At 37.1% G+C, this 23,424-nt stretch overlaps 1 protein-coding gene across 1 annotated transcript in view; it reads right to left on the bottom strand.

Moving 5' to 3' along the window:
• The window catches only part of LOC137405456 (WD repeat-containing protein WRAP73-like), a 30,940-nt gene extending 10,224 nt beyond the window's left edge, over positions 1 to 20,716 (bottom strand). The window contains exons 1-8 of the mRNA XM_068091725.1: positions 20,587 to 20,716; positions 19,868 to 19,963; positions 18,018 to 18,074; positions 9,261 to 9,377; positions 5,178 to 5,354; positions 4,682 to 4,903; positions 4,350 to 4,518; positions 1,027 to 1,155 (exon numbers count right to left, since the gene is read on the bottom strand). Of these exons, the coding sequence (XP_067947826.1) occupies positions 1,027 to 1,155; positions 4,350 to 4,518; positions 4,682 to 4,903; positions 5,178 to 5,354; positions 9,261 to 9,377; positions 18,018 to 18,074; positions 19,868 to 19,963; positions 20,587 to 20,655 (1,036 nt within the window). The 5' untranslated portion in view covers positions 20,656 to 20,716. The remainder of the gene's footprint in view (positions 1 to 1,026; positions 1,156 to 4,349; positions 4,519 to 4,681; positions 4,904 to 5,177; positions 5,355 to 9,260; positions 9,378 to 18,017; positions 18,075 to 19,867; positions 19,964 to 20,586) is intronic.
• Between the last annotated feature and the right edge of the window lie 2,708 nt (positions 20,717 to 23,424).

Genomic DNA, 23,424 nt, shown 5'->3' with positions numbered 1-23,424 from the left:
CATAGTGTAATGAATAGTATGCCTGTCTGCAAAACGGGAGACTGAGTTTAATTTTAGTACGAAGGGGATTTTTCATTTCTAAACTTTATCACTATAACTGGATATACAGATGACAAATAACAAACACTGAAATTTATATATACAGCACGCCCTCGGGTTGTGATGACCATATTATATGATTATTCCTCCCTTGCCATATGACATTTTTTCGCCATACGATAACAAAAGATTTTTCTCAAAATTCAAATTTGGCAGTAGGTGCACTGAATACGTCAGAATAATGAAAATGTCGATGTGTTATTCGCCGAAGTCCCTTCCACAACACATGAAAGAAATACGATGCTCGCTCTCTCAGTTCAGCGTTATTAAATATTAGTTAAAGTGAAAATAAACCTGGGAGCAGATAGGTGATGAAATTTTAGCTGATCACAAAGATGAAGTTTAGTAAAGTACATACTAAAAGTTGGCTTCAAGTATGTTTAGTAAGCTAAACTCATTTAAGTGAAATTCAATGTTTATGTTATATGTCTGTCTCAATGGTAAAAACTCCCTACGGTACGTATTGCACATAATACATTATAATGTTATATATTATTGCAGATCATAACCAATAAATGCAGTAAATAGATTAAAGTTACTGTAGGTAACTATAGCTGTTAAGGTTAACATATTACTTTGTCACTAATTCTTAATATGTATAGTACAGTACATATGTAAAATTTTGATGACTTTTACCAGCGGGTGTTACATTAGATAATTAATATGGGTTTCCATACCATTCTATACAACATTTTCACCTTACGATGCAAACACTGGAACGAATTAAAATCTGTATACAGATTGAACAAAAAAACAACATGATATCAATGCGTCAGTAATTCAACAAGATTTCATATTTATAGTATTATATTGATGTTATTTGGTCGTGTGACAAACTCTACAATCCTGTCTTGGTGTAACCTACAAATTCGAGGTAAAACGGGAGTGATATTGATCAGAGTGACAGTGATAACGCTAACATCTTACCATTTCTAGAAAAGATGTATCGATTATCTGGGCTGAATGATATTTGACTTGGTCCGACCTTTGGATTTGCCTTTTTAGGATCAAGTTTGATATCTGTGAGGCAGACAGTATCATCCTTAGCGATCTCATCTGAAAATACATACTACCACGCTTATAAAATGTAGATAAATGTAATCACAATATCCTTTTGAATTTAGTTTTTTTCATAAAGTAAGAAAATCGCTCAAAAGTTCACTATAAAGATCATTAATAAAGGATCCATGTGCAAATTAGCTTGGCTAACAAGAGCGGAAAGCCCGGATGACAGGTAGTGAACAGGTAGTGAACAGGGTGTGGCTAATCAGAGCAGAAAGCCCGGATGACAGGCAGTGACAGGTAGTGAACAGGGTGTGGCTAATCAGAGCATAAAGCCCTGATGACAGGTAGAGAACAGGGTGTGGCTAATCAGAGCGTAAAGCCCTGATGACAGGCAGTGAGCAGGAAGTGGCTAATTAGAGCGTAAACCCCTGATGACAGGTAGTGAACAGGGTGTGGCTAATCAGAACGTAAACCCCTGATGACAGGTAGTGAACAGGGTGTGGCTAATCAGAGCGTAAAGCACTGATGACAAGTAGTGAACAGGGTGTGGCTAATCAGAGCGGAAAGCCCATATGACAGGTAGTGAACAGGGTGTGGCTAATCAGAGCGAAAAGCCCTGATGACAGGTAGTGAACAGGGTGTGGCTAATCAGAGCGGAAAGCCCTGATGACAGGTAGTGAACAGGGTGTGGCTAATCAGAGCGGAAAGCCCTGATGACAGGTAGTGAACAGGGTGTGGCTAATCAGAGCATAAAGCCCTGATGACAGGTAGTGAACAGGGTGTGGCTAATCAGAGTGTAAAGCACTGATGACAAGTAGTGAACAGGGTGTGGCTAATCAGAGCGAAAAGCCCTGATGACAGGTAGTGAACAGGGTGTGGCTAATCAGAGCGTAAAGCCCTGATGACAGGTAGTGAACAGGGTGTGGCTAATCAGAGCGGAAAGCCCTGATGACAGGTAGTGAACAGGGTGTGGCTAATCAGAGCATAAAGCCCTGATGACAGGTAGTGAACAGGGTGTGGCTAATCAGAGTGGAAAGCCCTGATGACAGGTAATGAACAGGGTGTGGCTAATCAGCGCGGAAAGCCCTGATGACAGGTAGTGAACAGGATGTGGCTAATCAGAGCGTAACCCTGATGACAAGTAGTGAACAGGGTGTGGCTAATCAGAGCGTAAAACCCTGATGACAGGTAGTGAACAGGGTGTGGCTAATCAGAGCATAAAGCTCTGATGACAGGCAGTGAGCAGGATGTGGCTAATCAGAGCGTAAACCCCTGATGACAGGTAGTGAACAGGGTGTGGCTAATCAGAGCGTAAAGCACTGATGACAAGTAGTGAACAGGGTGTGGCTAATCAGAGCGGAAAGCCCATATGACAGGTAGTGAACAGGGTGTGGCTAATCAGAGCGGAAAGCCCTGATGACAGGTAGTGAACAGGGTGTAGCTAAACAGAGTGGAAAGCCCTGATGACAGGTAGTGAACAGGGTGTGGCTAATCAGAGCGGAAAGCCCTGATGACAGGTAGTGAACAGGGTGTGGCTAATCAGAGCGGAAAGCACTGATGACAGGTAGTGAACAGGGTGTGGCTAATCAGAGCAGAAAGCCTGATGACAGGTAGTGAACAGGGTGTGGCTAATCAGAGCGGAAAGCCCTGATGACAGGTAGTGAACAGGATGTGGCTAATCAGAGCGTAAAGCCCTGATGATACGTAGTGAACAGGGTGTGGCTAATCAGAGCATAAAGCCCTGATGACAGGTAGTGAACAGGGTGTGGCTAATCAGAGCGTAAAGCACTGATGACAAGTAGTGAACAGGGTGTGGCTAATCAGAGCGAAAAGCCCTGATGACAGGTAGTGAACAGGGTGTGGCTAATCAGAGCGTAAAGCCCTGATGACAGGTAGTGAACAGGGTGTGGCTAATCAGAGCGGAAAGCCCTGATGACAGGTAGTGAACAGGGTGTGGCTAATTAGAGCGTAAAGCTCTGATGACAGGCAGTGAGCAGGATGTGGCTAATCAGAGCGTAAACCCTTGATGACAGGTAGTGAACAGGGTGTGGCTAATTAAAGCGTAAAGCCGTGATGACAGGTAGTGAACAGGGTGTGGCTAATCAGAGCGGAAAGCCCTGATGACAGGTAGTGACAGGTAGTGAAAGGTAGTGAACAGGGTGTGGCTCACATGAATGAAACGTTATTGCAATTTAAAGAAATAAGAGAGCTTAAGGACGGATAGACAACTCCCACTGCAATAGCGGGTGCCTCAAATAGATTAGTGGTTTGATACCTCAGATATGCAGATGCTGAAGCAGATGTTGGAAGAGGCAGTATGAGAGATTTAGGAGTAGAGCAATGGTGAGTGGTTTTAAGGGGCGCACAACCGGTATAGTACAGGTTGTGAGCAAGCATACTGTAATATTACAATATTACTAACCTGTATTAATACTGCTAATATGAATAGTAATAATATTACAATATTACTTCCTGTCTGACCTATATTACATTTGAAATACAGGCCGGACAGGAGGTAATATTACAATATTACTTCCTGTCTGACCTATATTACATTTGAAATACAGGCCGGACAGGAGGTAATATTACAATATTACTTCCTGTCTGACCTATATTACATTTGAAATACAGGCCGTACAGGAGGTAATATTACAATATTACTTCCTGTCTGACCTATATTACGTTTGAAATACAGGTCAAACAGGAAGTAATATTACAATATTACTTCCTGTCTGACCTATATTACATTTACATATTACATAGGCCGGACAGGAAGAATTTTAGCAGTTTTGAACAATGGGGCTGAATGGGTCCTCCACAATATCTGGCGTGTTATTAGGCAATTCCTAGGATTTTTGAAAAGAGTCTTCTGTGCCAGGGTTCTAATTTGAGAACTTTGCACCAACTTGATGCGTTACGTTACGTTATAAGGACTTTTTAATTTAGTATAAAAGCAAAAAAACTTTACGTTAACCAAAACTCCTTTATGTTAACTGTAATTTACATAGTGGAGGTTTATGTTATAGGAGCGTTTACTGTATATATGTAGTCTTCTCTATAATTTCGCTGATATTGTATATAGCTATGACACATTTTCTGCCTTGCAGGGAGCAATCTCAGGAGTCCGAAAAAAAACAAAGTACTGTAGTTGCACATTAATTCCAAAGACTTGAAATCGAGTTGGTCTGACTTGGGTCAGACTTGTGAAACAGTGAACTTTATCAAAAACAATCAAGGACACTCACACTTGGTCATTGTATTAAAAAATGGTCCGGAAGGAAATCGTTCATCAGTTGGTTCTCTCCTTATTTCTTCACATTCTTTGTAAACGACTATCTTCTTCTTGCGTTCAAGCTTGACTGGATGACAGAATGCTGTCACGCAACGCCATGTCATATGGTTTAAAACTCGCAACTAAAAACGAACAAAAATAGCATGCTTACTTTGTCTGAGGGTGAGAGTTGCGACTTGAGCAATTCCCATGTTGTTCAGACTAAAGAAGAATGGTTGAAGATGTGGCAGCACTAAAGAAAGCAATGCTATTAAACTGTGAAGTAAAGAAAGTGTAGAGCATTACCAGTTGGTCATGGCTGCCAACAGCGACAAATTGACCAGATGGAGACCAGCAGAGAGATTTTATTCCAAGAGCGTGTTCATAAGCGCTGTAACTGGATATTAGCCGACCATCTATAGAATACAGCAGCACCTTGTACGATAGACTGCTTTCCCAAACACACAGAACTTCACCGTCGGGTGACCACTTGAGCCCCGCAAGATCATCAGTTTCCAACTCAAAGTGCTGCAAATCAAAAAGATGAGATAAAAAGTACAAAAACAGTATAGCAAATAGCGCATCAAATATTTGGATACCTGACAGTTCTGACAGCTGTATTCTGTACTGGGAATATGGGAATAAATATACCTTTTTTGGTGAACTCATCAGCAATGATAACTCCAAACTCAACCTTTGTCTGACATTCCATGATTAGCAATGACAAAGCAACAAAAACTTTTCTTTAGTAAATTTGAGCAATCAATGTTGGCATTTGATAACAGATAGTTGTGAATCCTACCTTGAGGAGTTGCCAAGTGTTGCAGGTGAATATGCTAATGCAATCCTTGCAGTCACGTCTTTCGGCCAATGCCATGTATTTACCATTTTGTGTAAAGTCTACTCCATGCAGGCAATCCTTGGGATACTTGATATAAGACACGCTTTTATCCGTGAGAGACCAGACTGTCATTCGCAACTGTAAATGCCATATGCACCTATGCCATATGCACCTATGGTAATCGTACCTATTAAAAGCTAACATTTTAAATTTAGTCGAAATAAAACTTCTTTTTTCAAGTTTGTCCATCTAGCTGTAAAACAGGTACAGTGGAACCTCGGTTTTCAAACACAATCTGTTCCAGAAGGTTGTTCGAAAACCGAGTTGTTCAAGATCCGAAACAATTATTCCCATTAGAATTAATGTATGCAAATTTTAATCCGTTCCAAGTCGAGATAACTCCGGTAAAGTATTTTTTTAACATTTACACTATGAACTGTACTGTATACTACATACTATAACTAAAAACGGGTAGATATAGATCATGTTTAGTTTTAATAAAAGATTTTCTATCTCTTACAATGAAAACAGAAAACAAAAAGTAAACATTTCGTATGTTTTGCTCTTAAAACATCAAAAATATTTTACATTGAAATACAATACTTTGAAAAAGACTACTTCTCCAAAACAATTTCGGGTAACTCGACTGGGGGAGTTGTCACTCTCTTCGGTAGAGGAACGTCATCTCAGACAGCTTCTTCCTATTTGTAAAGAATTTACTCGCTTCTCCGTTTGTTAACGAATGTTTCCATGCTGCATTTGGGGCTGTTCCGAACAATTGATTCCACTGCGCAAGCTCCGGTTTTGTCGAGAACCAAATTATTGTTCGAGATCAGAGACGAACAAATCTCAATATTTTTGGTCGAAAACCGAAGCGTTCGAGAACTGAGGTTCCACTGTATATCATTTAGTGGTTAGTAAGTTAACACAAAATTTGCAAAATTATTTGCTAATAGGCTCAGATTAGCAAAATGCGTAAAAATAAATCATGCACAGTTAACAGCTTTGACAGACTGATAATTTCAGATGATTTGACATTGACTGCCAGAATTCAAACTTCACTCTTTTTATCGGAAAAAGTAAAGAAGAAAATCCCAGCTCGTCTGTTTAGAGACAAAAAAACATAAATGTAAATGTGATAAACAAGAAACCTGCGCTTAAGCTACGTCCCAATAATAATAATAAATAATTTCCTCACTGATTTGGTTGCTATCGGTGTCAGACCATCATTTTTACAAATACAGTGAAACATGGATAACTCGCCCTCGGATATATCGAACACATGGTTAATTCGAATGGATTTGCTTGGTCCGTTCCCACGCAATGATAAATGGCTTTATATAACTCGACCTCGGCACCGTTAACTCGAACAGTTTTTTGCCGAATTCACAAACGTGGTTTCCGTTCAATTTATTTCGAAGGAGTTTCCACTAGTCGCAGTGCTGAGACTACTCTGCTTTCTTAACGAAAAGCGCTTTTTATACGCGTATAGTGTACATATAATTTCCCCCGTACCGTACAATGGAACCGAAAAAGAAATCGTATAAAAATGATAAGGAGGGTCGCTAAGACGTTCGCTTAGTTACGGCCAATCTATAAACGTTAGAAAGTATTAGCGATAAAAATTTAATAAAGATATACACAGCATGCAAAATACATATTGTAACAGTGATTATATGCGGATACATAAAAATAAAATGTCACAAATAGGCTCGTGGCTTGGCGCCCACTACAACAAACATCCGCTTTACGATGGCATCACGCAAGCAAAGAAAAGAGTGGAAACCTTCTGACAAACTTAAAGTACTCGAGGAAATCGAAGCAGGACAAAAGCTATCAGCATTATCAAAAAGAGAAAATCTTCCAAAAAGTACAGTGTCAACATGGATTAAACAAAAAGAAAGAATAAGATCGTTATGTGACCAAAATTCATCAAGGCTAAGAGATCGTTCAACGTCGCACGATGATTTGGATGGTGTATTATTGACTTGGTTTAGACAAGTGCTTAGTGAAGGCGTACCTATCAATGGGCCAATTTTGTTAGAAAAGGCTAACAAGTTTTTGCAGGATTTAGGAAAGGATACTACTGTTTCTCGCGGTTGGATCGACAGGTGGAAGAAAAGGCATTCTATTGGCAGCCAGATAGTTGTTGGAGAGTCAGCTGCAGTTAATGTTGGAGAAGTGAAAAAGTTGAAAGAAGAGGTGCTTACTCCATTACTTCAAACGTACACTTATAATGACATATTCAATATGGACAAAACCGGGTTGTTTTACAAGCTCATGGTCGACAAAACGTTGCACTTTAAAGGGGAGAAGTGTAGTGGAGGGAAGTTGTCAAAAGAAAAACTGACTGTGGCACTTGGCGCTAATATGTCGGGCACCGAGAAGGACGTTCCTATTGTAATAGGAAAGTTCAAAAATCCCCGCTGTTTTAAAAATGTTACTAACCTTCCATGTCCGTATTACCACAATAAGAAGGCTTGAATGGTGAGTGACATCTTTCAAATATGGGTAAGAGATTTTGATCGCCGGATGACCAGAAAAAACAGAAAAGTGCTTCTCATCATTGACAACTGTCCAGCACACCCAACTATGAATGGGCTTATGTCAATCAGGCTTCTATTTACACCACCCAATACCACAAGCGTGCTGCAACGTGCATGTATGGACCAAGGAATCATTCAAACTTTTAAATCTTACTATCGTCAGCAAGTTTTGCAATTCACTGTTGATTACATTGACACTCATGGAAAGAAGCCAGATGCTTCTATCAATGTTTTGCAAGCAATACGCTGGGTGGACAGAGCATGGAGCCGTGTCAAAAAAGAAACGATTGCCAACTGTTTTCACCACGGGTTTGGTCATACCAACCTTGATCAAACAGATGCGACTTTAACTGCTGATGATAATGAAAAAGGTGACACTGAGAAATCTAAATCTTCTACTACACACCATAGATTCTACATCAAATGTGACAGCAAGTAAGTAATCTTGAAATAGCCAATGCTGTTACATTATTATGAACTCGACCCAATAAAGGGCTAAATTTATGACTGTCTAAGGTGCCCAACAAATGTTTTAAAAAGAGTGTTACTTTAGCTTAAATTCAAGTTTGGTTTTGCAGATGAGCTTTTAGTGGTTGATGCAGACATTACTGTTGCTGAGCATTTGAGTGATGCAGAGATTGTGCAGTCCGTGACATATTGTGGTACTATCGATGAGTCCGATAGAGAGGATGAGGCTGAGATTGATCCACCTACCTTGGCTGATGCACACAACGCTTTAGATGTCCTCAGACGTTTTATAGATACGAGAGAGTGCAAGGACTATAATAACTGTTTAAAATCTATTTCTACAATAAGTCACACTGTTGATCTTTGTCAAAAAAATACCTTGTCACAGAATACACTCGATAAGTTTTTTAAATGAAACAACTGATCAGATGTAAAGCATGCTTTTTTTGCATTGGTCATAAATGTTTACTTATGTCCAGTTTTAAAAATTATCAGAAAGAATAGATATTTTTCTATTGGGCTGAGATTTGTTTGCAGTTTTAGGTCATGTGACTGACAAGACGTTTTAAGATTAAAATTGGCAAAATTGATCTCGAGTAAAAACACTCAGAAGAAAAAATGTCTTCTGAGCGTTTTAACCGCAATTAGGTTTTGCCAATTTTAATCTGAAAAAGTTCTGGCAGTCACATCACCTAAAACAACACACAAATCTCAAGTGTATAAAAATATCTATACTTTCTGATAAATACTTTAAAACTCTACATCAGATGCCCTTTAACTTACAACAAACAACCTATACTTTAGTTTTATATATACATGTAGTTTGTATATGTATCTACTGATAAATACATTCACTTGTGACTGTGCTCTGATAACTTGAACGCTCTGATAACTCAAACACTTTCGGTCGGTCCCGCGAAGTTTGAGTTATCCATGTTTCACTGTATACAGCAGTTTTCAGTATAGAAGCCAGTCATCGAATAGGATTTTAAAATTACTCCAGTAAGATTCTAACTAAGCATAGACTTACGTGGAACTCCGATGTGGTCAGTATGTGTCGACTATCAGGACTCCACCGTGACATCACCAAACCAGCAGAACCTTCATCAATCTTACAAGTCCAATCAGGTTCCTCGAGAGACCAGACCTAAGAACCAACATAATAGGTCACTAGGATAGAAACAATGAAAGTAGGGAGTATCTTATTGTACAATCGAGGAGAAAGTGTTTAATTGTACAATTAAGGACAGAGTATCCAATTGTACAGTCAAGTAGAGAGTATCTGTACAGTTATTGTATTGTTGTATTGTACGGTTAAATAAAGTGTCTAATTACACAATCAAGTAGAATGTACTGTAAGTGTAATTCCAGTATATAACGTACAACTTCTATTTGAACGCCACCTTTATTTGAACGCCACCTATATTTGAGCACCACTATATGATAGAAGGGTTGGAAAATAAAGCGCTTGATTGAATGCCATTTCTATTTGAGTGCCACTTTTGTATGACCGCCGCTACTTGACAGCCTTAATTTTTCCGAACCCATTATAGTAAGTGACCCATAGAAAATTATCTACAAAAATGTGCTAATATGACTCAATTACATCAATAACAATTAATTCATTAATTGTTTCTGCTCGTATCAAAGTCCGTTTTTCAAGCCCAAGTTTTTAAGTTTTTTCGTTAAAAACTTTGATTGCAACACCATAGAATTAATTAGTAACTGTATTAGGCAAATAGTAGTTGCTTGTTTAATGCGGTCTTGATACCTCGACATACTGTAAGTGAAAAATGTTTCAGCAATTACAACGCTTCGTACGACTTGTGCTAAAAGTTCTCATTATTTTTGAGAAAAGTTTTTCAGATAGCGTCATGCAAGTTTTGCTCTGCTAAAAAATGTGTTTAGATGGTAATATTGACTAGTTCAGCAGTGCAGAAGAAGATTTCTGGTCAGCAGACACTGTTGAAGGTGTTGAACAACCAGAAGATGATAAAATGGTTCCATACGGTAGCAACAATGAGAATGCAACCTGCAGGCAAACGATGCAAATATTTGTGTTTCAAAAAGTTTAATTTTTGTTTCTGCATGAATTATAATCATGATTTGTTTATATCAGTTGTTTTTGAACATATACTTGTAGCCTTTGATAGATTATTATTATTATTATAAAACTTATAAACTTGCAGATTTGTAGCATATTATATAATAGCATCTGAAGTCAGCTTACAATGTATCGACACGCGCAACTCTTCTTCTATTGCACATAGAAAGCCGGTTTTGGCTGCGAACTAGCGAAGATATCAATGAGTGCAATGAGCTTTTATGCAACCTTGTTAGATATAATTATAAAATGAAAATATGCCTTCAAATTTAAAATGAAATTAAAAACTTGAAAGCTCCAACAAATTGAAAGGCAGGCAATACAATCATTGTATGTTAATAGCAAGCAATAGATATCCAAGCAATTTCTTGCATCAAAAATGGTTTATGTTGCACTCCTCGAAGAAGGGTGCAAAACATGGGCGACATTCGATTCGCCCGTGAAAGGGTTAAATTCATCCTCTCAACATTCTGACAAGGTGTTTGAAAAATACAACGGCACCCTTTATTTGAACGTCATCTCTAATAAAGTGCCACTCCAAAAGATGGGCTGAAAATGAAGGACCATGGCATTCAAATAAAGGCTTTACAGTATATGACTCCGCACACAAAATAATTTCCTACATTCGAAGTTTGTATGTAAAAGTAACGACGCTGATAAACAATCTAAAAAAAACATAAACCTAATAGAAAGTTACATAACCCAAACTAATTTTAAATCTTACTTAGTCCAATATACTGTATCTCTAACACCACTTCCATCTTCAAAATTATACATTACCAAGCCTGTTCGAGTGTCACTCTCAAGGGTGAAGTAACAATAGAAACTACATGTTTTATAGATCCTGGCTTTATTAGTTTAGTTTTTTCATATAATTTAGCTTTCGTAACGCTATATCTGTTGACATAAATGCATTTGTCTAAATCCTAGGTATAATCACTGACATAATTCATCGAAGGTTTTGTTCAGGTGAAACAATCTGTTAACACCATGTTGTTGAGCAGACTTTTTAATGTACAATCACCGAATGCATAGGCTCGGAGGTGATAGTGGTGATAGAAATACACGACGCAACATGCTCTAACTTAAATTGGAAGAAGAATAAATTAACTTAGGTTATATATAGTCATCATTTTAAATTTCTTTACATTGTAATTTTAGTTGTTTACTTTATACCTACAAAAGTTTCAAGATTCTTCGGCCCTGACATGATGAAAATTGCCTCAGGTGTAGAATCTAAATTTTCCCACGACCAAACACGAGTGAAGCGATTGTTTGGGAACTTTATGAAAAATGCATATGTGCAAAAACTCCCGAAAATTATTCATCAACACCGTCGCAAACCCTTGCACCGAAATCTCACCAACAAATTTAACCATTTTTCAATGGAGTCGTTCAAGTATAATAAATGATACAAAACACATATAAACCTATTTAAATACGTTACGAAGTCTTTATTATTTGTAGAAAATATCCTAAACCTTACAATCTGATCGGATTATACACAAATAGACAGATTAATTTGGCCTAAAATTGCAATAAAGAACTTGAAAAGCCTTTTTTAATCAAAATTAAGACCGGCCAACAAATCGCCGATAAAGTCGTGCGACCGAGAGTAAAACTATTAAGTTGTGCGTATTTCACGAGAAAAACGTGCACATTTCACCAGTCTATGGCATTATCCAATTGCCAAAGGTTTCTGTAATTAACGTAGAAGTACTGAAAAGTAATTGGTTCTTTTTTGCCGATTTCAAGGTAGATAACTGACATTTTGGACACTTATAATGAGTACTTTGGTATTCCAACTGATGTTCAAAGCAGTGAAAATAAAGGAGATTACGGTGATACTTTTGCTAATGATTCTATGGCATTGTCCAATTGCCGAATGTTTCTGTAATAAAGTGAAAAGTAATGAAAAGTAATTGTTTCTCTTTTGCCGATTCTACCGGACTCTGATGTCTTGGACACTTATAATGAGTGCTTTATTATTCCAACTGATGTGCAAAGCAGTGAAAGTAAAGGAAATGACGATGATATTTTTCTAACGAATCTTATATGATTATTACAATATTTAATTGTAAGAATAATTATTCGATTTTATAAGATTTAGTTATAAGAATAATTATTCAAATTTACAAGATCGACGTATATAGTGACCGATGGTGTGCAATATGTTAAAATCTAAATACCAACTAAAATCTGTTTAGATTTTTAAATTCAGCATAATTTTTTAGAAATAGATACAAAAATCTAAATAAATATCACAACTTCTTGATATTGGTTGCTATGATCAATGATATACAGCCCTCCAGCCTGTGTATATTACACAGCAGCTTGCCATTTTACTTTTAATATTGCATTTTTCCTATTGCAGGGGAGAGATATAAACATATAATCTTTTCCTTTCATTATTGCTGTTTGTTGTACATAATAACACCCAGTACATTACAGCTACCATTGTAGCTACCATTGCAGTTCTCCTATTGCACTGCAGTGCCATTTGACTGCTAATATTGCATTTCTCAACCGGAGATACCCTTTCTTTTTCCGTTATCACTTTGGTCGTGGGCTGTATGACAGGGAAATTTTTAGTGTTAAAAATGTATATATACATGTTGGAAAATTCATTTCTTGAAGTGATCTTGAGTAGAGTTTTACTGCGCGTACACATACTAGCATACGTTGTTTTACTGCGCACGGTCGGTAATACACGTACTAGCATAAGTTGTTTAACTGCGCACAGTCGGTAATACACGTACAAGCATGAGTTGTTCTATTACGCACGGTTGGTAATACACGTACTAGCATAAGTTGTTTTATAGTCATATATATATACTTCATATAGTCATTGATGTCTTCATAGAACTTGTTTACATAAAACAAATGATTATTACATTACCAGCTTTATCGCATTTAAAATTTTGATAGATGGAGTACGTGTCTATGTAAACGTCTTTGTTATTATTAAATCAACATATTCGTGATTTTAATTTTGTTTCATCAGTTTGTTTCAATTGTTTCAGTATCAACTCCCTTTTCATTACAACAAATCATACGTTATCTAGCCATTGCTTACTAAATATTTCACTATAACGCCTTTACAGTTGTTTTATTTTTTCTCTTAACTTATTTGAACTGCACAAAACACTTTTCTCATGACATGGCGTTTAAAAGTTATGATGTTGTAAGTTGAAGTTGAATGTCGTATATGTTAAATAAAGATAAACTTTCTGTGCAAAGACTTTTTTATTACCTGAGCAAAGCCGAGAATCCATCTAGTTTATATTACTGCCAGGTTGCAGGGAGCTTTGCTAGGCCATTCTTTAGATATATGTTAGTATTACACTATTATACTTTCAACAATAATTTCCAACTGTATTATGTTGCTATTTGGATGTTTTAAAAGTCAGCAAAGTTGGTTTTTGTGCATGTTTATGGCGCTTCAACTAAAAAAGAATAAATATGCCAATGAATATGGGAAATTCCGCATCTTTAGCTAATCTATGAGCATAAAACCAGTTCCATTTTTGTAATATATATAGAATTATAAGGATTACTGTATTGTCAGTGGTGAAAATATACATTTGACAACATATGAACATGCTATTATCAATATATGAACTTTTATTTATCCACATATGAACATGCAAATATCAACACATGAACATGGTATTATAAACATATGAAAATGCAATTATCCACCTACGGAACACGTAATTATCAACCTGTGAAAATGCTATTATCAACGTATGAAAATGCTATTATCAACATATGAACATGCTATTATCAACATATGAACATGCTATTAGCAACATATGAACACGCTATTAGCAACATATGAACATGCTAATAACCAAATAGCCAATTAGGAGAGGTGGTTTTAAAGTTAGCTATATGACAAATCTGAACATCAAAAATTTGTTTTGCATCTAAAATTTTTTTTTGCAAATTTCAACTGTATAGGCTGTGGACCAAGCAGACAAGAGCTTTAGAAATGAAGTTCCGTTGGCACCCCCTTTCAGTGGCAATTTCTTTTGTGATTTAGTCTAATTTGAGTATAGAGAAGTCAAAACTGAAAAGTTGCCGCAGCTGCCATTCCCACTTCTGTGAGAAATTTGATGAAAATGATGTTTTAAGATTTATCTCCCCTGGCAATAAGATTCCTTTTGTAGAAGCATCATATTTGCAACTTTTTTATAATTATTTTGCATTACTATTTGCAGTTTTGCAGTTATTTAGAATCTTAGTGCTAAAGTCAAAAATCATCTTCTATCTATTTTCTAGCATTCCATATCCTATGATTGTTACACGTACATGTAAAATATGTATATACATATATACACATGTGTATACATGTGTTCGTGTATATATATATATATATATATGGTTCAATAGCTTTATTTTACAAATAAAATCAAAACACTATAATTACGTTCTATAACCTGCCACTGATGAATCATAGAAAATACAAGAACGCTGCGAGCAATGTGAACATGGTGATTAATGGTAGTAACGCTAAATGCTAATATCAACAGTCTAACAAAACAACCTGGGTTTACAAAACGAGCTGGGTTACTTTAAAATATTATACATCCTAGCTATTTGTTCAACATTTTGAGTTCTTAGTCATTGTCCTTACCCTCGGCATCCTTTGCTACTGTCGCTTCAGTTTTGTTGCAGTGCACGCATCTGCAAAGCTCTGCAAGGCAGCTTTGTCATGATATTGACAATTTTTTTTGAATGATTTTTGACACTCATAGAGAACTGCATGCAGAATATCAGGTGGGGTGATAATGCTGGTATGAGACTTCACTGCATGCTCTTCGTTTTCCTTATCCTTGTCCACCAATGTATCGGAGAAAAATGGTGCATTGGAAAGTTGTATTGTTGCCTCTTTCCTTATACACGTAGGTAGCTGCTACATAATTGGCACAATACACATGTTTTTCAGTGATTGACGGCAAGGAAGGACTGACTCGCATCAGATTTGGAAACAAATAGCTTGCACCATGGCCAGTTGATGTCTGTTGTTTTCCTGTGTGCTGTCTTCCTGGCCATAGAGTTTGCACGTGTAAGTCCCACAGAGAATAAAGTTGCCCTAAAACTTAAATGATTCTCTGTGTCCTATCATTGCCTGCTGACAGTTGACATCTGTTTTCATGAGTTTTCTATGACGTTTTTGCCCTTTACATCACAGCAAGAAAAAGTGGGCAAACCTATGACTTGTACATTGGTAGATTATCTGAGAGCTTATTAGCCGTTGAACTGACGTCTTATAGCACTTCTCACCTCTCTGTTCAATTAGAAAAACGGAGTCTGCAATTAATATTCTTGCCATGGGCAAATGTTGCATGATATCAACATCTATGTCAAAAGATTCAATCGGCCGCCTGCGAATAGTCATCAGCAGCATGACATGCATGCAGCACGAGATGCGTGTCTGCTTCCTCATAATCACAAGCCAAAGTATGCGCCTCTGTAGGGGTGGGTTGAGCATAAGGAATAATACTATGCCGGTAGCATGATCTTGTTGTTGTAGTGTAGAGTATCAGGGTACCATACTTGACTGCAGTCTTCCAATGTGAATCAATGAATGCCAACATCACTTCCTGTTGCTTCCAGACTTCATATTTTGCTTTGGTCACTCCACTTGATTCTCTTCTTGTAATAGTTCTCGATCACAAAATCCACACAAGCATCCTTGTACTTCTTAGCATGAGCATTAAGCACATCAAAAATGGTATCAGCAGATTGTCCGAATGTTGAAGGAATAGCGCTGGTAGGCAGAGCTTGCATAAGCGCCAGGCATCCACAATGATGGGCCCACATCCTCAATAGTTTGAAGTCACTGCATTTATGGTAGTCTGATCAAGTCTGTCATAGATATGAGCTGGTCCTCTGAAAAGGTTTTTAACTCAGCTGTCCTCAAAGGACCTAAACTGAAATATCTAAAAACTACAGTTAGAGACCAAGCTCTGCTTGTCCCTTTACCTGTACCAGGTACTATATGTAAGTATTGAACAATCTTCTTAATTGCTTCTGTCGAGGCAAGATTGATCAAGATTTTCCCCACTTGCTTGCAGTTGTGTATCAAGCATGATGCAGATATACTCATCATAACACTTGTTATGATAGGCCATTTCTGTTTGATTGTAGCAGCATTCTTCAATCCACCTGCATGTGTAGACAAGTGCACCGCTCTCAAAATTAGCTAGATGTTTACACACAGCCATGCTTGAACATGATAAGAGTTTACATCAGTTGGGGGGCGGGGCCATAGCTGTTTGCATGGTGATGCGATGCCAATCATTGGTACCGGACTAGTACAAGTTGGTCAGCAAAACAATACATAATGCCATTTATAAATTATCATAGTCAAATCAACTGAAGAAATCACACCTCAAGTTAATTTACAGGGCAGATGGACCAGAAGACACAGTTTTGGCCACATGAAGATCAGCTTTGCGAGTAGTTGATTTGTGTTAGTACCACATTTCTTTTTCACAAATCATGCATATACAATCAAGTGTAGGTCTTGATGCACATAAGCGGACAGCAGAATTGGATCTTCTGATTTTCCTAAGTGGTTCCTCTTCATCTTGAAAAGGTGTATCATGAGTAGCAGGTTTCCAACTCTCTTCATGTGGCTTAATGAAAAACAGGACAACCTTAACTAGGAAATAATCATTACTTAGTCAGTTCAGCCCAATAAACCAGAGTGAATACATACATGATTTTTCCATTTGATAAACACGGGCAAGACTAGTAGTTAATGGTTAACGCCTGGCTAGTTATTTAGTTATTTTTTAAACTGAACACAAGCATAACCACTGGTACTATTTTGTACAAATTACAATGTCATCATTCCTTTCATTTTAATAATAATTAATAATATAATTAAATTACATAATAGTTATTTTATAGAATAATTATAAGTCACATTATCTCACCTTAAATGTCTGCGTGGTAAAGAATCAAAGTAAAAAGTACTCACCTCACTGTGTTTTTTCCTTGCGAACTCAATCTTGCTTTTGTTGCATGTGTTAGCTCTGTGAATCTGAGAGTCCTTGCGGACCAGTTAAAAGCATACACCATTAGAAACAGACCTTCGAGGCTCTTTAAAAAGTATTTTTTCAGCTTTTTAAACAGTGACTAAGTGTTTGACTTGTGTGCTCTGCCAATGTTATCGAATAAACTTCTTGAGAACTATTTATGTGGGCTACACAAGCCATGTCAAAACTCAAACCATGCGTGTGACAAAAAATAAATTACAGCTGGCAATGCGTTGACCTTGACCTTTGTAATAAATGGAGAATCCGTGACTCAATCAGTAAAGAGCCAATTACATTCTGGTGTGAAAGAAGACAACTAACTAAAATCTATGAAACCTAAAATGTGAAAATTCTCTCACTAGCGAGAATGGTAGGCATGGCAACTCATTGGATATGAATTCTACACCATTAAATCTATCTTGTAAGTGCAAAAAGTAGCCACTGAAAAGAGGCGCCAACGGAATTGTGGGATGAACTGTCTCGGCCCACTACCATTATCTAATATATTTTACTTCAAAAACGGGAACTATGAAATGAGCCTCTGACAAAGCTGCAACTTGCAACAGAGGAGACACATTCGCAGAAGCAATGGTCAGAACCAGCATGACTACAATAAGTGATAAAAACTTACCTGCACAAGCCCTCTTTTTTTCAAAACACACATAACAAACTGTGAGTCATGAGACCACTGTAAAAGAGAAAAACATTCCATGTTATTGAATTTTTCTCAATTATGGGTTATTCAATAATCTGTTAATCTATAAATATATATAGATATATAAGTTTCTCAAAGCTGGTCGTTCCTCGTTGTATATGTCCAGCTAAAGCTATTAAAAGTCATGGGATAAAAATCCGTATGGCAGATTATTTGATCTTGGAACCTCCCGTTCACCAGTCCAAGCGCCTTACCTAATTAGCAACACGAGCTTGATAGTTAAGCTGGGCGATGTATGTCGCTATATGGGATAAAATACGCCATGCTTTCAGTCACGAAGCAGTCAAGGCGTAACGTCATGAGATGCCACAGCTCTTATTAGTAAGCTTACTCAAACTATCCATTAGCAATGTGCCAGGCTAATAACAAGTGGCAGGTAACTTACATTACCTCTCATTGTTTATAAGCTGATTTTTAATACCCGGGCAACGCCGAGTAGCACAGCTAGTTTAAATCCATAGTTGTATACATAAACGAGTCAGCCAGCAGAGAACCTGAATTAACACACCTTTGTTTAAAGGGAACAGAAAAGCTAGCAAACATCTATAGAGCATGCAAACCAAATTATTAACTCTGAACCAGTTATATTTAACTAAGGTATTTAGATAGAATTGATGGAGATATGTATGTGCACAATTATCTTAAAATGCCAGTCAGGTGGTCAGTTGGCGCAGATGTTAGAGATGTTAGAGTGCCAGTTAGAACGCTGAATGCTATGAGTTTGAATCATGTACGAGCATCTGGTTCATTCCTCTGACCCTGGCTTCGGTCAGATAGATGGAAAGGCAGACAGATAGATGGAAAGGCAGCCAGATAGATGGAAAGGCAGACAGATAGATGGAAAGGCAGACAGATAGATGGAAAGGCAGCCAGATAGATGGAAAGGCAGACAGATAGATGGAAAGGCAGCCAGATAGATGGAAAGGCAGACAGATAGATGGAAAGGCAGACAGATAGATGGAAAGGCAGCCAGATAGATGGAAAGGCAGACAGATAGATGGAAAGGCAGACAGAGCTCTTATTTTAGTAAGAACTAGCTGAATGCCCGTCTTTCACAGATCATAAAAGAAGTTTTGCGGAGAAAATTTATTTTGGTTCAACATATTTAATTACCATTCCAACTTTCAAATGAAGGGGTTTGTTTATTTCTGTGTGTGTTTGGCAAATTCATAATTAAAATCGTTGAAAGCTCGAGGCAGACTAAAACAGACTGTTGAAAAACATTTGTTATTTCTTATGCTACGTTCAAGGTTAAAAACAGCTAATAAACCATGACAGATACTGTAAATGATATTGACTAAGTTTCTTTACCCAATGAATTTGAATAACTTTTTACTATAATAAAAGCCGTGTCCATCCTTCTGGATAATGCAGCATTAATCTTGCCATGACTTGGAATAATTATTACGCATCATGATCTCTAACACAATCATGATCTTCCTGCGAACTAGATTATAAGCGCGCTTAGATAAGCGTCATCATTCCATAGTATGGCAACTAGGCCTTGTGGTGTAGTGGATCGCACGCCTGTCTGCAGAACGGAGGTTACTCAGTTCAATTACAGTGCAAAGTGGTTTTTTATTCCTAAAACTGAACATAGAGACGTCAGACACTGATTTATTTGAGTAAAAATTAGGTGTTTGATCAGACCTAACACAGTATTGTTTGCTGGTAAAACAGGAACTTGTGTGATGAGTAATGAGTATCACACTTCAGGGTAATAGCAAATTTCAGTTCATAACAAAACTAGGTAGAGTAATTTTTACCTCAATAGCATTAATGGCATCCAAGTTAGTGAAGAGATTTACTATTTGCAAAGTCTTGTAATCCCGAACAACCAGCTTGTACTGCACAGCGTTCGCCTAACACATAAAAAGAGAAACAAAAAATACCTTGGGCAGCTTAATAAGGTAACAAATTTATAGTCCTCATACAGAATGTTATGAGCTTCCAAGCCAGTAGGCTACTAGGAGCTCTAGTCTACTATCTAGCAAACAACCTTTAAAGTTGTCTTATCTTCTATACCTGATAGAGCCAAAAATTATAGTTCTAACAGATTCATCTAATTTATTAAATTGAACACGATAAAATAAAAATGGAAAACACACATATCCAATTGAAAAGCTGCAGAATTCGAATATTGTGCAGAAATATAAAGTCAAAAGTTAAGCAATAAACATGTGTAAAGAGAGAGTTAAAAAATATATTCTTAGAATTTAGAATATTTTTACGCAAACAAGATCTTAAAATTATTGAAAAACAAACAAATTTATATCGTCCTTCTTAATATAAAGAATACTAAAACTGCCCTGGCAATACCTGAGCAGAACAGCAGTGATGACACAATGTTTGTACAATGAGTAGACTCCTAGTACATTCTAGTAGTATTCTAGTAGTATTCTAGTAGTATTGTAGTAGTATTCTAGTAGTATTCTAGTAGTATTCTAGTACATAGTGAATGTACATGTACAAGTGAATAGCATACCAGGTGTAATCCGTTGTGAGATAAAGAGCATAGCTGGTTAGACTGCTTAAAGAGGTCTGAGAAATCCATCTCATTATCCTTAAAAACTCGTCAGCGCAGCAACACCTCAATCCAACTTTTCCGGGTACACTGCAACCAACAACATAAAATTTACAGGTTTATATGCAAATAATTGACAAACTACATGTATATGATCCATTAAAGGTTAACTCTACTAAGTTGCAAAGACACATAATATTATAACATCAAACACATTCAAAATTGTTACATCGTTAGCATAAAATATTAATCATCTGTTAAAACATGTCCACACGTTCAACGCAGCACTTCAAGCGGCTATCTTGCTTGCTAATGCATAGCGCTCATACTTATTGCAGTCACCAATCAAAGCGTGATCCCTCTATTTGAATGCACCCAGTTTTATCGCTGAAATGAGCGATCTCTTTCCCTAACATTTTAGCAACATGATAGTCGAGTTTTTCAACGACGCGTGTTTTTCTGTCAACTGCATTCGGTTTTAAAAAAGGCGGTTTTTAAGCGTAAACTTCTCTTAGCTGGCTTACACGCAGAAAAGCTTTAGAAAAGCTTGCGTGCCACAATCATTGAATATGAACAAAACTTAGCCTATTTTCTTTATATACAGTTTTTACGTTATTTCTTTATTTTAGTTAAAACTAGTTTTTTTATAACTATCTTTTATCCATTTCATTTAAAACATTGAAGTCAATATGCATGCCGTTTGTATGCATGTTGCAAGTCAAATAGATAAAGATGGTACATGACGGTGCATGACGGTACATGAACATGCAGGATTTCCTTTCATCAACAGACGAGTGTAGAGTTCAGTACGCGCGTTCAGCACAGTATTTGTTTTTTGTATTATTTTACACATTTTTTCCTTAAATTTTCACGAATGAGTGATTTACATTCTCTGCAGACAAAGAACAATGTTTACCCTCGTATGCTATAGTGAGGTACGTTTGTACCAGCATCGCTGCATTCAAAATTTTGATGGATAGCTTTTACAGCAACAGTAATCTTTTTCTTATAGACACGCTTCTATCTAGCCACTATTAATTCAACGTATTCATGATTTTTATTCGGTTTTCTCAGGTTGTATTAACTGTATCAGTATCACATATTTTTTATCGCAACAATTCTAGTAGAACAGACTTTATCTAGCCATTGCCTAATAATTATTTCACATTTAAACACCTTTACTAACATCTTATTTTTTCTGTAAATTTTTGAACTGCACAAAACACATTTTTCATAGTATTGAGTTTTAGAGGATTGCTATTGCCAAACAATAAACTTTCTATATAAGAACCTTTGTGTGTAACAATCAAATTCTTTAGATATTATAAACTGTTTAAAATTTCGGTGGTTGATATGCCTACTGGGAGCCGGCCACCCTAAAATGTGTAATGAATGCAACATTGGTCTACCTCCTGGTGGTCTGGAAATCACAAAATTAGGTGCCAGCCAGCTCAGACACACTGGCCAGATATAAAATTAAGTGCCAGCCAGCTCAGACACACTGGCTAGATATAAAATTAGGTGCCAGCCAGCTCAGACACACTGGCCAGATATAAAATTAGGTGCCAGCCAGCTCAAACACACTGGCCAGATATAAAATTAGGTGCCAGCCAGCTCAGACACACTGGCCAGATATAAAATTAGGTGCCAGCCAGCTCAGACACACTGGCCAGATATAAAATTAGGTGCCAGCCAGCTCAGACACACTGGCCAGATATAAAATTAGGTGCCAGCCAGCTCAGACACACTGGCCAGATATAAAATTAGGTGCCAGCCAGCTCAGACACACTGGCCAGATATAAAAATAATCAAAAATATAAATGAACTAGTTGAATGCCTGTAAAAAGCTTTTGCAGAGAAAATCTACTTTTAATCAACATATCCGACATCTACCATTCTAACTTCAAAGTTTATTTCTGTGTACTGTGTTTATTTCTGTGTACTGTGTTTATTTCTGTGTCCTGTGTTTATATATCTGTGTAATTCATACTGTACTGGCTGCATTGTCTACTACAGCTGTATACTTATTGCAACAGTGTTGCTGCCAAAGTGAGTTTGAGCATTTATTTTTTGGCCATCAATTTTAGCATAACGCTAGCTGATATATTTAGCATGAAGTCATGAAAGATTGGAATGTGTAACGAGTACGTGCACAATTTATTGAATAGCATGGCCAGTTGGACAGTGTAGTGTATTGGATAAATACCTGCCAGCAAAACCAGAGATTGCAAGTTCAATCCCATTTCCAAGTAGATTTTTCATTGTTAGATTTCTTCGCCATAACTGGATACAGGGAAGGGATGAGAGAAAACAAAGATGAACCTTATTAAAAGATAAAGCCTTCATTTAAAATTCAGAATGATTAATGTGGTTTGGTTATTAAAAATGAAGTTTCTGTGCAAAAACTTTTTTGTTACCCGTGCAACCCTGGGTATTCTTCTCGTATCTCGATATTGAGGAGGAAGGGGTACCAGCAATAGAGACTAGCAGCAGATGGGTTGAATAAAATGGCAAGTAGTAGTCAAGAAGTGAAATAAATTTTAATGACCACAACATATAGCAGTGTTGAATGTGTCCACGTGTGTATTTTGTTAGTGTAGAATGAATATAGATGCACAACAGAAGCGGTTCGAGTTGGTGAGTTCGGCTAGCTGGACAATGCAATCACGAGTGCTCATGTTAAGGCCAGTTTGGGCAGTGCAGGTAAGAGGACATTTTCTTAATCAGGAGGTGATCGGCTGGCAGCAACCAAAAATGCAATCAGAGCACACTATGTGAGTATATGAGTAAATGATGAGA

The sequence above is a fragment of the Watersipora subatra genome, chromosome 9, assembly GCF_963576615.1.
Source record: "Watersipora subatra chromosome 9, tzWatSuba1.1, whole genome shotgun sequence".
NCBI classification, from domain to species: Eukaryota; Metazoa; Bryozoa; class Gymnolaemata; order Cheilostomatida; family Watersiporidae; genus Watersipora; species Watersipora subatra.
The sequence above is the reverse complement of the archived record's forward strand: the minus strand, read 5'-3'. Positions and strand labels throughout refer to the sequence as shown.